The sequence below is a fragment of the Choloepus didactylus genome, chromosome 3 (assembly GCF_015220235.1).
Source record: "Choloepus didactylus isolate mChoDid1 chromosome 3, mChoDid1.pri, whole genome shotgun sequence".
NCBI classification, from domain to species: domain Eukaryota; kingdom Metazoa; phylum Chordata; class Mammalia; order Pilosa; family Megalonychidae; genus Choloepus; species Choloepus didactylus.
Genome location: NC_051309.1, coordinates 166,305,814 through 166,319,156, shown reverse-complemented (window position 1 = coordinate 166,319,156; position 13,343 = coordinate 166,305,814). Strand labels below are relative to the sequence as shown.

General features: G+C 45.4%; 1 protein-coding gene across 3 annotated transcripts in view; it reads right to left on the bottom strand.

The window, feature by feature from the left end:
* Positions 1–300: 300 nt before the first annotated feature.
* The window catches only part of FHDC1 (FH2 domain containing 1), a 38,094-nt gene continuing 25,051 nt past the window's right edge, over positions 301–13,343 (bottom strand). For all 3 annotated transcript variants that reach the window (XM_037830836.1, XM_037830837.1, XM_037830838.1), the window contains exons 10-12: positions 11,706–11,823; positions 7,358–7,522; positions 301–4,705 (exon numbers count right to left, since the gene is read on the bottom strand). In XM_037830836.1, the coding sequence (XP_037686764.1) occupies positions 2,627–4,705; positions 7,358–7,522; positions 11,706–11,823 (2,362 nt within the window). In that variant the 3' untranslated portion in view covers positions 301–2,626. The remainder of the gene's footprint in view (positions 4,706–7,357; positions 7,523–11,705; positions 11,824–13,343) is intronic.

Here is a 13,343-nt window from a genome sequence, read left to right as displayed (position 1 = left end):
TGCTGAACCTTCCATCGACGGCCCTGCATGTCAGATGTGTGCTCACATTCCCATCGGCCAGACAGGAGCCCGCCCCCGAAGCCCTCAATTAAAGGCAGGTTCTGTACTACCAAGAAGACACTAAACCAACAGCCTGATTTTGGCTCTAGATCCTTTTGAAGACAACACTGCTGTATCCCAACCCTCCTGTACCGCCTCCATCCTGTCTCCTCTTTGTGCAGGAAATTAAATAATCTCCTGCCAGGATCACACACACATCAACAGAAAAAGCCGAGGATAAAACACAACTCCCATAAACAGGAACTTTATTAAAACTACATGTTAGGTAAAAGAACATATAAATGGACCATTAAATACATTCAGTTCATCTTAAATTTATATAGAAACTTATGTACACTTCTCCATTATATACTTAAATTATTTTTCCAAGCTTACTACCGATAAAAGGTAATAGAATGATCACCTGCTCACACAGATGTATACACAGGAAGTCTTACATAGGGCTAAGTAAAACACCCCTTCTCAGAAAACTCAGTTTATTAGATTAGAAAACAACAGCTCATTGAAATTCTGAAGGTACTTTCTTCTGAATGAAACTTTAAATGAAGCTGAAGATGGAGATGGTTCTGAAAAGCCGATTCTAAGGCAGGAGTGGATGCTCGGTTATTTAATATGACTTCGGATCTCAGAGCTGGAATGGACCTCGGAAACCACCCTCAAGGCCACCCCACGACTTCTGGAGACAGGGAAGCAGCAGCTTAGGGAGATTAGGTGACTTGCCACAGACACACAGCATCTACGTTAGAGGGGGAACTTAGACCTCAGTTCCCAAGGCCCCTCTGTGTGTAGTCCTGACCCTTTTACTATCCAAAATCCAAAATGTGTGACTTCTTTCATTCATTTCCCACCCACCCGTGTTTTGAAAGTTTTTGTCTGTCTGGTTAAATGTATGACTACTTAAGTCTTTTGAGATGGTGGAAAACAGCTCCAGGATTCCCATAAACATCTTTGTGGAGCCCTGGAAGTATCTACTTAGGGCTATTTTTATAAGAGGTTTAGTGGTCAGGTGCCTTACTCCTTTAACCACAAAGTAAGTTTACCTTTTCAATCAGCTGACTTATGGAAGCTCGAGGTTTCCAATTAATTTGGATGGAAGGCAAAATTCTACAGGAGGGAAACCATAACATTAATTGCACGGATACATCATAAATATATATTTGCTTAAATTCATCTACCACTGCTGTATCTAAAATAAGGTTTCATTAATAAGTGCACAAAAATGAATTTAAAAAAAGGGGAGGGGGTACTTTTAAAAACCAAGAGTTTCAAAAATCCCCCATTTCCCATATAGTCTCAGTGGGAAGTAGTGAAATGGATATTGGGTTGAAGAGATATATTTTCTCCCTTCTTTTGAATGAAGGCTGATTTTTCCCCAAGCTTTTCCTAATGATATAAATTCTTCTGAAAGCAATTTTATTTTGGGGGAGGGAAGGTTGTTTTTAAAAACTTGATTTGGCTTTTCTTAGATTGAAGACCACTAGATAGATGGCTAAATTAAAAAGCATCATGGCTCAAAGGAGAGGGAGAATCTCTAGGCTCCAGATCACATCAGAAAAGAAAAAAGGGCTGGGTAGCAGACAAGGAGAGAGGGATAAGGGGAGAGAAGAAAGACCAGGGTTTGTTCTCTGAAACCATAGTGAACACAAGTCATAGCAGCCATTACTCAGTTTTACAACAGATACACAAATGGGAAAACATGGAATGGGAAAGATGTGCTCAGCTGAACCATCTCTGATAGATGTCCCATTAAAATATGGCACTTGTAAATTCTGGCATGCAGCCCCACACAGCTCATGGCCCAATTCCAATGGTGCCGGCCTTGAACATAAAGGAGAATCTGATTTCTCTCCACCAGGGTCTGTTCTTCCTTCCTCTTTACACGCCAACTCTCACCCAAAGTCACGTAAGGAGAAATGAGCAAGCCAGAAATTGTTTAAGGTGAAGGAGCGAATCACAAAAAGCCCAAGGCTCGCAGATAAGTCTAGTTGCCAGTAATGGACGGAGGAGGAGGGTAGTAAGATCCCTGAGGCCAGGGAACTAAGGAAGATAAAAATATCTTCATATTGAGGGTATTTTTTTCTCTCTCTCTTTTTTTTTTTCCTGGGAGGCATTTCTCTATGCATAACGAACCAACTAAGCATTTCATTTTTATAATACTAAAAAAATAAGTCTTTGATATAGAAAAACTGGCCCAAAAGTATTTTCACTGGTTATATAAGAATGTCATCTTACATGTCCAAGTCTTTCACAGGATCTTTGTTTTGGGGGAAGGGGATGTGCTCACATCCACTCTCAGACCCACAAACAAATCTTGGGTGCGTGAGGGAGGTGCTGGGCCCATCCTAGCAACAAATGAGCACTGGACTCTGGATTTTACAGCAGGAGTCAGCAGAGCAGACTGCACTTACCCCTGGCCTCCAAGACCATACCTTTAGTGACATGACCGTTAGCAGGTGGCACCAGAGGATTGCTTTATGTGGAAAAGACATTTAGTGCTGGCTTCTTCCCCATAAGTCAGTCCTCACCATCTGAACCCCAGGAGGTGAGAGAGGAGGGCAGACACCCATCACTTCCGTAATGGATTCAGTATTTTTCCCAATGTGGTCCGACTAGAGTTTTTCAGTCTGAGTGAGGCCCCTTCCCCAGCCTCTCTGCCCTTTACAGGGGTCTCCACGTTGGCACTGGGACCCTCAGCAGACTCCGGGCACTTCTTTGGGGTGCGGGCACTACTGGCCCGCCTCAGGGTGCTACTGTCCTTAGGGGCGGCATCCCCGGGGCCACCCTTCACCCTCAGCTGCCGCTGCGAGACCGTCCGCGTGATGCCCTGGGTTTTGGCCACAGTGGGGGGATCTGTTCTCACGCACCGGAATGAGGAGGCGACCGTGTTTCGGGCAAAGCTCGGCACCGGGGGTGGAAGAGCCGTGACGCTGGGGGCCGGCGGGGTCTTGGGCTCTTCTTCGGGGCTCTCCGGACCTTGGGAGTTGGGGCGGCAGATCTTGTTCTCCTCAGGCTTCTGCCTGGCGACGTTCCTGAGGGGTTTGGCGCTGGGCTTCCTGGGAGAGCCCCCGGGCTGCAGGGGGGATTCCTTCACCCGGAGGCCGCTGCCCGAGGCAGTTCGCCCCCGCGGCGGCCGCTGATCCTCCCCCACCGAGGGCCTCCTGGCGGAGGTGTCGGCGGCCCCGCGCGCGGAGCTCCGGCGCGACTGCAGCGTGTCTGCGCTGCTGGGGGTCTCCCGAGACGCCCCCCGGGATGCAGGCTCGGGCCGCTTCCAGCCCCCAGAGCCCCTACTGGATTTGGAGATGGGCACGACCTTGCGCATGCTCTCGTTCTCCGAGGCGTGCAGGGTCCGCACGTGTCTGGGCGCCGTCCCCTGGCTCCGCTGCACACCCCCGGGTTTGGAGCCCCCTGCGGACGCCTCTCGGAGGGAGCTTCTCTTTGGTGCTGTCACATCTTTACCTTTCACGGTTCTGCCCCTGGGAAAGCCGCCTTTGCTGCTGGGCCGGCTCCTCTCGGAGACTGAGGCGGGAGCCTCCCCGGGGAGGCTGGGGGCAGGGTGGGAGGAGGCCTGGCTGTCCCCTGCCTCCCCAGCCCCAGAGGACACAGAGCGGTCCCCTTTCGCTGCTTCTTCCGGCTCTTCGCCACTAGGTCTGGAATCGGTTCTTCCTGAGCAGTCAAGGGTCAGCGAGCTGTCGGTGGTGTCTGAGATGTAGAACAGCGGGCTAGGGTCTTGGTTCTCAAGGTCACCGCTACCCACGGGTACCAGAGCCGCACTGCCAGGCTCGTCAGGGGCAGCACCGCCACCTTCTGTGCCTGGGACAAGACCCCCCTGGGCACCTCCACCCATCGGCCTCAGGCCGTCATCGCCGGTACTGTGGGGCTGCAGGCTCCCACCCTCCAGAGATGCCCGTTCCACTCGGTTCAAATCATTCAGGGGCTGTGGGCACGTCTCCTCTGGGCTCTTGGGACCCTGCAGGTCAAACTGGGCCAGCCCGGTCACCAACTCATGCTCCTTAATCCCCAGAGCCAATGGTGAGAATGGAGGGGACTGGGCAGGAACCAGGCCCACAGGCTCACTGTTCCTCTTTTGGAGGATGCCCACCCTACCGCGTGGCACTTGGGGGACGGCAGAGCCACGATCACCCAGCCTGGGGTCTGGGCTCTGGGATGGTGGGTGGGACACCGAGGATGCTAAGGATGGGTTGGGGGCTTCCTCCTGGGTCCCCCAGGCCTGAAGTCCGTGTGCAAGTTTGGAGTTGAGGTCCCTTGGTTCTCCAGGCTCCATCCAGGCTATTGTGGGCCGGGCCTGCCAGGGGCTGCTGCGGGGTAAGCTGTTGAACTTCTTGGACTCCTCTGGGTTGTCGGTGGAGCTCTCCAGGAAGGTCAGCAGCTCCCGGTCAGTGGCGATGCCCAGGGAGAGGCGGGAGCGGCGGGTGTTGGGGGGCCGGTAGGAGGGGCTCATGGGCCTCAGGTGCAGGAAGGGGAGCAGGTCCTCCGTGCCCTTCTTGGTCAGCAGCTCTACGTCGTTCTCACTGCTGCTGCGGCCAAATCCTCCAAGCTCCCCAGCTGCCCAGGAACGCCGCTTCTGCTCCAGCTCCCTCAGCCGCTGCAGCTGCCTCACTTCCTGCACCTCTCGGTCATGGTTATCCTGAAGGGGGGGTGGAGAGAAACCCACAGATGCATGAGACATGCCCCATGCAGTTCCACATGCAATTCCAGAGCCATCTATCTTAAAACCACGATAAGAAACACCATAAGGGAGAGACATCTCATCTCGCCTCAGTCTGGGTCTGGCTGTTCACTCTGTGTGTTTGTGCATGCATGCATGTGTATGTGTTTAGGGAGGGGTTTATGGGCTGAATTCTGTCCCCACAAAAGATAAGTTGAAGTCTTAACCCTGGTCCCTGTGCATTAGGAAACAGGGTCTTTACAGAGATATTGAAGCTTAGATGAAGCCACACTGAATTGGGGTGGGCTGAATCCAGTATGATTGGCATCCTTCTAAGAAGGAGATTGGAGACACAGACACACAGAAGAGAATGCCAGGTGAAGACAGAGACGCACAGGGAAGAGACGGCCATGTGAAGACGAGGCAGAGATGGGAGTTAAGCTGCCACAAGCTAAGAAAAGCGGGAGCCACCAGAAGCCAGGAAGAGGCAAGGAAGAGTTCTCTCCTAGAGCCTTTGTGGCCCTGCTGACACTTGACTTTGGACTTCCAGCCTCCAGAACTCTGAAAGAATAAATTTCTGTTGTTTTAAGTCACCCAGTTTGTGGTAGTTTGTTACAGCAGCCCCAGGAAACAGACAGAGTGGATAGGGGTCTGGCCCCAACCATGTGTCTACAGTTGTCATCTGATCCCTTGGACCTAACTTCGAGCTTTCCAGTTATGGCATTCTCCCCTCAGTGTGGCCTGCGACTCCACATATGCAGGCAACCTCAACTCCTACAAAACCCCACTTGGTTTCTATGCAGGGCAAGACAGAGAGGACTGCCAGTAAAGTATGTTGGTATTTAGGCAACAGCAGAAAGAAAAATACAATGGGTGTTAAAAGAGTGAGCTTAAAATTATATGTCTGTCTTGCATGGATATCTGTGAACACACATGTGTGTGTCCATGTCCAGTACACACTACTTAACAATGATTGCGATGCATGACAGCTAAGATATTAAGAGATGCTTTTCAAAGCCCTAGTCTCTGACCACCTCTGGTAAAGGAACACCACAAATACCATGGTGGTCCTGCCAGCTGCACATGCCAGCAGAGGGGCCATGCCCCTGGTGTCCCCCCACCCTGGCCACCCCTCTACTCCCACAACAGAGAACAAGAGCACACCTACTTTACTGATCCGTCTACCGCTCACCCTCCTCCAGAGCAATCCTTCCCCAACAAAACTGAACCAAAGCAAGTGGTTAAAATGGGAAATGTTCTGTTGCACATATATATCCACAATAAAGTTTAAAAAAAAAGAAATAAAAGGGGGAAAAGAAGCATTAAATATGTAAGTCTAAAAACAACAACAAAACCACAAAAAAACTGAACTAAAACAAATGCACATATAAAGTATACTGTATTGCCTGGCTATCAACTTTAAATATATCTGTGTCATGTAAGTATGTGGATCTGACAACCCGAATCATTGGCACTTTTTATTTAATAATCAATTTCCTTAAATAGTGGAACTTCCCTTCCAAGTTTCTGTGAGGCTCTGGCTGGGCTTCCCCAATCCCTGGCTCCTCCTGCAGTTCTGGCTTCAGCCCCTCCCATCTCCCCACATCTCCCAGGCCTTCCCCTCTCCAGGCTGGCTGTGGTGGGTGGGGCCAGTCCCTGACTCCCAGGACGGCTGTGCTGAGAGCACCACACAGGTGGCCTCACTGGCTTCCAGCATCCTGACTGGGAGTGAGAGCCTCAGAAGAGCCAATTTGGCCTCCACCACTGCCTCCCTGCACTGAGATCACTGCTTGGACAGAGGATAGTAAACGTGGCCATAGGCTGAGCTGCCTCCTCTTAGCTGGATAGAGAAAGGAGGGGCAGAGAACTCTAAGTAACTCTGAGCTACTCACTTAGGACTTAACAGAAATTTGACCAGTCCTGAAAGAAATTCAGTTATGGACAAATCTGCATTTAAAATACAGGAGAACAGATGACCCACTAGTGTTTGGTTCCTCATCACCACCTAAAGTGAAAGGATGTGAGTTGTTTTGTTTTTAGGAGATGGATCAAAGTTGCATTTGCAAAGCCAAGCAACCCAGAGAGCTTTCTAGCATTTGCACTGAACTCAGAGATTACTGGAATGAGGGGTCGAAGGGCAAGAAATAGGCATGCTGTGCCATGTAGAGCAGTGCAGCTCACAGGGTATTAACACCACGCCCATGGCTGGGTGCTTGAAGCAGGTCAAGGGGAGTGCCTCCTCATATCCCATTGCAATGAACGTCTCCCCTAAAGAGGAAATTCTGTTCTGGGAAGAAGGGGTGAGGAAGACACTCAGGCTCTTCAAAGAGACTTCTGAATATTATGACTGCCACCATAAATGAAGTTTACCAACAAAATGCTGCAGAGCATTAGTGAGTGTTGCTATGAGCATCAGGGTAGCAGAGGCCACCGAATGCCAGACGTGGCACTGGGATGACGGAGCTACTGACCAGTAATCCCAGGGAGCCTGGCACCGCCACCTGGGCCAGACTTTCCTGCACCCATGGAAATGCTGAACCTTCTTTCTACCACGGGCAGAGGATTGCATCAGGAAGGAGAAAAATATAAATGCAAACAACTCTGAAAACACAGAGCTGACATCAGCCATACCTTAACTGCTTTGTTGAATTTGGTACAAAAGTCTCTAAATATCTGAAGGCATTCATCCAGTTTCATGGTTTCTTTGTCTTCACAGAAAAAATCTATAAGGGTGTGGGCCTCGTCCTGGAGCTCTTGTTTCCAGTGATCCAGTTCTGTCAGCTTTTCTACAGCAAACTGCGGAAAAACAAACAAGCACACACTGAAGTAAACAGGGTCAGCTGAGGAGGTCTCGGCAGGGAAGACTTGCTCCCTGGGCTCAGTTTCAGGTCTCCTCGGAAAAAAAGGGAGGTTTATTGTAAGGCCAAAAGAAAAATAATTCAACCCAAACAAAACCTCGGAGAAGCAAGGTGAACTCCTGTGTGAGACTGAGAAGCAACAAAACAGTTCCAGAGCTTTAACCTGTAGAATGCCACTAACAAAATTTTATCTTCATTGAGACTGAAAGAATTACATAGGCATGTAGTTGGTTTTGTTAAAGGAGGCCCATTCTGTATCTGTTCTTCTTTGTCTTAAACTGGGACTTATCCTAATAGGATGGCATTAATTTAATAAAAAACAAGGAAAATAAGTTGTTAGCAAGGATGTGGAGAAATTGGAACCCTCATGCACTGCTGCTGGAAATGTAAAATGGTTCAACTGCTGTGGAAAACAGTTTGTTGGCTCCTCAAAGAGTTAAACATAGAACCAGCATATGACCCAGCAATTCTACTTTTAGGTATATACTCCAAAGAATTGAAAACAGGGGCCCGAATATTTGAATACCAATGTTCACAGCAGTATTATCTGCAATAGCCAAAAGGTGGAAACAACCTAAGTGTCCATCAGCAGAAGAATGAATAAACAAAATGTGGTATATACATAGCATGGAGTTTTGTTCAGCCACAAAAAGGAATGAAATTCCAATACATGCTACAACATGGATGAACCTTGAAAACCTTATGCTAAGTGAAATAAGCCAGGCACAAAAGGACAAATATTGCATGATGCCATATATATGAAGTATCTGGAAAAGGTAAATTCATAGTCACATAAAGTAGATTATAGGTTACCCCCTGGAGCTGATAGGAAGGGAGAAGGAGGGTGAGGCTTACTTAATGGGTACAGAATCTGATTGGGATGATGAAAAATTTTGGAAATAATGATTATGGTTGTACAACACTGTGAATGCAATTAATGTCACTGAACTGTACTCTTAAAGTGGTTAAAAGGCAAATTTTATGCGATACATATTTTTTACCATAATTTTAAGAATGCATAGGGAAAAAAAAGCCTGAGTCTTTTACTAGCCAAGGCTTTACTTTAGGATCCAGAAGTCACTGTTTTATTGACACGTTGTCAATTTTGTCTTCGTTAAGAGGGAGTTTAAACTTAATCCCAGATGAGCTTTCTCAAGATCAGTGTCACTCCCCCAGGACTAAAGCCCTCGTGCCTAAACTAAGGGCCCCGGCCAGGGCTTCTTAATGGGCATGCTTGTCCAGTTCTGCTGAGAAGCTTTTCAGCAGTCACATGCTGGTCCTCCACCCATGCAACCGAGTGGGTCTGGGGTGGGCACAGAATATTAGCAATTTATTAAAACTCTCCATGAGATTCTGATGGGTACCCGAGGTTAGGAATCACTGCTCTATACAATTCATCCTCTTCTACTTCATTTGTTTTTCCCAATTCTTCTAGGATAAGTAAGTCTGCAAAGCTCTTACAAATTCTGCTGCAACAACAACAAAAAAATGGGAATAAAAGAAGCATGCTTTCCTCCAATGAGTTACCAGCCCTTTTAGGATGGGGAGCTTCCCCATCCAAGTGTCACAAAGGCACATTCCCGATGCAGCTCGGAGACGTTTAACGTGTCAAGCTGAAATGAGGCAGTGTCATGGTCACAAGGAGGGACACATCAACACCCACCATCCCTGGGAATACTGATTAGTCGGGATCACACTGGGGATAGTTTTTCACCAAGGAATAGGGCCTACATAAAGAAGGAATGTATGAAGTATTTTATTTCATGACATCACATGTATCATATTTTAAAAGGCCTATATTCAAAAAACTTTTTGAGTGAGGGGGGCTGGGCCCAGGAAATGGTCAAGTTATGGGCTGCCCACATTTGAGAACTGAAATTCCTGCTTGAATGTGCCTGGGAAGCTACAGAACCTAAAGAGAAATTCCAGTAGGACTCGCCACCTCCCACCCACTCCAACACACATTCCCCCTTACAAGCCCTTTTCTTACACTAAACACATTCAAGAGGTGGGAGGAAACCATATTTAGGAAACCGAACACCAGAGAAAGTAACCACCTGAGTCAGTAGCCCAAGGCAGTGTGTGCATTCATGCTGTATTTTTCTTTATGGAGAGAGAAGCATTAATGAAAGGATAAATCTTTGCCTGTCATTCTTCCACAGGGGAAAGGATTCTAGCCAAGAACAGCTCAACTGCAGAAAAACAGAACTCTTGACAAGAATCTACATGGACGCTGAGCTCCACATCACGCGGCTCATCTGCAGATCCTGTGAGGAAGGACGGAATGCCAGGAAGGAAAAAGTTAAACACAGCTGAAGTCACCCTCAGGCCTCGGGAAAACAAAACATTCTGAACATGGATCTGAAAAATGACCAAGCTCGGAGTTATTTGCCAAGAGTTGGTTTCTGAACCCTTTCCACCTGATTAGGGCCACAAATTAAAAAGTCCAAAGCTGTACTGCCAGCAAATTAGCAGCTGAGGTATGAAATTCAGCCTCACATCTCTAACTAGTCTGGTACAGGCCAAAGTTCCAAACTGATTTACTAAGTATTTCTCACCCAGAGGGCCAAAATGCTTAAATAGATTCTGCAAAAATGTGTTCCTGTCATTTTTCTGCTCAAAAACTTTCAATGGCTCCCCACTGCATCTAGTATAAAGTAAAAGTTTTTCAGGCTGGCATTCAGAGCCTTTCGTGGCCTGACTCTAACCTATCTTAAAAAGTTTCCTCTCACCTATCCAAAAAAAAATTAAATTTTAAAAAGAAAAAATACATAGCTGTGTGGAATGTTCTGTCTAAGATATAAAAATGACTACCGGAAGGAAGAGTTTAAAGAGCTAAAAATAAGGTTGCCTTTGAGGAACAGTCTGGAGGTAAGGCTAAGGCAGAGCTGCTTTGCATCATGAACCATTCTGTATTAATATATCATATAAAATATTAATATATAATATAAGAACTTAGGGGAAATAAAATATCCAGGATTCTAATCTTGATGTGCGATGGTTCTTATTCTGGAATTTCTGAATTTGTTTTATGCATTGGAACTTACAGCTGAGGTGGTTGTAGCAGTGGTGTTTGCTTTGTTGTTTCACTTTAAAGAAAATCTGTGTACTTTAAATGGAAAATTAAAGTTTGGTTATATTTGAAATAAAATACAGAGTACATATTAAATAATAAATAATAAAAATAAACTCATAGCAGAGCAAAAGCAAAATCAAATGTTTGCTGATGGGAGCTAAAGCTCCTCATATGCTGATGTAGCTTAATTGTGAGTAATGGCTTAAGTTGGTACAGCCTTCGGGGCACACTGCTCCTTTGGAGAGGCAAGGGCAGCTCTGTCACAGATTCCACCTTGCAAGCCTCAAAAGCGCTAAGCACGCTCAAGGTACAATATCACTGAAGACTAAAAAAAGTGTGAAAAGGTGCCACTTTTTTTTTCTTAATAAGGAAGGTAAAAGAAGTATGTCAGACTATGTAATTAATGAGTCACAATGAGCTGTCACAAACATGTTCACTCTGCTGTTTTCTGTTGATGTTATTCCTGACACGCCCTGTGGGGCCCATGTATTTTGGGTGTTGATAGGCGCAGCTATCATGTGCTCTGCCATTTTCATCATGAAACATGCCAAAGCGTAGCTTGTTTCTTCAATAAAAACAAGTGAAGGAACGACTGCCCATGTTCCAGGGTGGGTTTAAGATTTCTGTGGAACTTTATTCTGTTGCCCAAAGGTGTGAATGGAACACAAGGACACATAAACTGTGGTTTAGAACCAAAACTTGAGTTGCCAGGCATGGACCAAACAAATGCACCATGAGCTGATACCAATTTACTACAGTGAAGCACAATCATGCAAATTAAGCAATTATAAACAAAGGTCCAATCCCTAAACAAAGTCTTTAGTTTTAAATCATATTGCTTAAAAAAACAAACAAACAAAAACAAACAAACAAACAAACAAACCCAGCAAAGAACAGGCATTGAAATACAAAGTGCCTTTTCCTGATTTTGGAAAAAAAAAAAATAATGACTGGGAGCTTGCTGCTTCCACAAACACACCCATGCAAATTTACCCAGCCTAGGGAAGATAAAATTAGAGGGACTGACTAGAATCAATCTACAAACCTGAAGGAAATCTTCCATCTGCTGACAAAGTTCACCATCCCTCTGGATGTTTTCCTTTAGGACTCTTGTCCTGACAAACAATGAGTGCAGTTCTGCCTCCATGTTATCCAGAGATAATCTAAAAGAAGAAAGGGAAGAGCGGACAATTGGCACAAGGCAGGCTTCTGTCACCCAGGCACATCAACACGACCAATAGTCAGTCAACCTTAGGAGGGGATACTGCTGAGATTACATCTATCTACTCCTGTATTCAGATCTTGTGAGTGTCCTTTTATGTTTTCTAATCAGATGATTCCTTCATAAAGACATACACCAGATCAAAGAGAGCAGGCTGAAACCCTGTTCTTGGTGGTGAGATAGCCAAAACCATGGGATTTGCAACTTTTCATAGAGTAGGTCTGAACATCATTATGCAATAACATTAAAAGCTAAAAGCCAGCAGGACTCCTGGAGACTGAGCTTTCCTTTGGCTACTAAACAAACACGAAAACTCTAACTCACAAGCACCAGAAGTCAAGGCAATATATTTTGCTTCCTGACAGTTAGGGTAATATGAAGATGTCGGGACCCTAGATTTCATGTTGTTTGCCACAGACAATCAGAGCAAGTAGTCTATGTTTTAGAGACCTAACACACAGCTAACAATTCTGCAAAGAAATAGTAGGATCGATTGCAAAGCTTTTGTTGCAAACATTAAATCAAGATTAACAGAACATGAGTGATGTTTTTGTCCCTGATAAAGTGAGTTTTTGTCCCTGCTAAGAGCTAAACTTCACCATCTAACTCACCAGAAATGCCAATTCAAAACATTTTAATGGTTATTTGTCTTTGTATAGCTCAAAGTAACGTTTCTATACTCTACTAGTCAGAGTAAAAACATCTGATGCAAATTTCTTTTAGCAATTCAAAACCAAAACAGTTCCTATCTTATAAGGTACTCATTCTTTCTGGAGAATAATCCAGCAATGTGTAAATATGAATTATGAACTGTTTATACCTTTGAACTGATAATCCTACTTTGGGAAAGTGGTCAAATGTTTACAGTGTCATTAACATTGGGACACCAGCCAATGATGGGGGGGATGGTTTAAAAGCTATAGTTCATCATGTCTTGATATGCATATGGTTCATATCCATTATAAGTGTATATGGACCTTCCAAAACTAAGTGTATGAACTGGGTTGATACATGAAGGCTGTGCTGGAGCTCACAAGGGCCAACTATGGGCCTCTTTTTTCAACCTTGTTCACTTGACATTAGCCATAGTAACAGAATTTATGCCATGCAAACCAGCAAATGCTAAAACAGTGCTTTTTTCCAAAGAGCCAATTATTGAACATTTACCACCAAATACAAGGATATGTATTGTAAATTTTAAAAAGCACAACTCAAAATAGCGAAAACACAGATTATAACTATGTTAAAATACACACTATATAAGGATCCGAAACAAATTAGTGTAATATAAATGGAGCTGTACATTAGGTAGATATTTTCTCTGTTAAATTGAGTGACTAGGAAAAAAAAATCCTTTGCAAGCTCTTGGTAAAGTTCTAATCCCTTTTAATGCAATAGAAAATAAATGTACCATGCTAGATGCTACAAGAAAACAGTGATTTATGGCTCTGGATGGTTAAC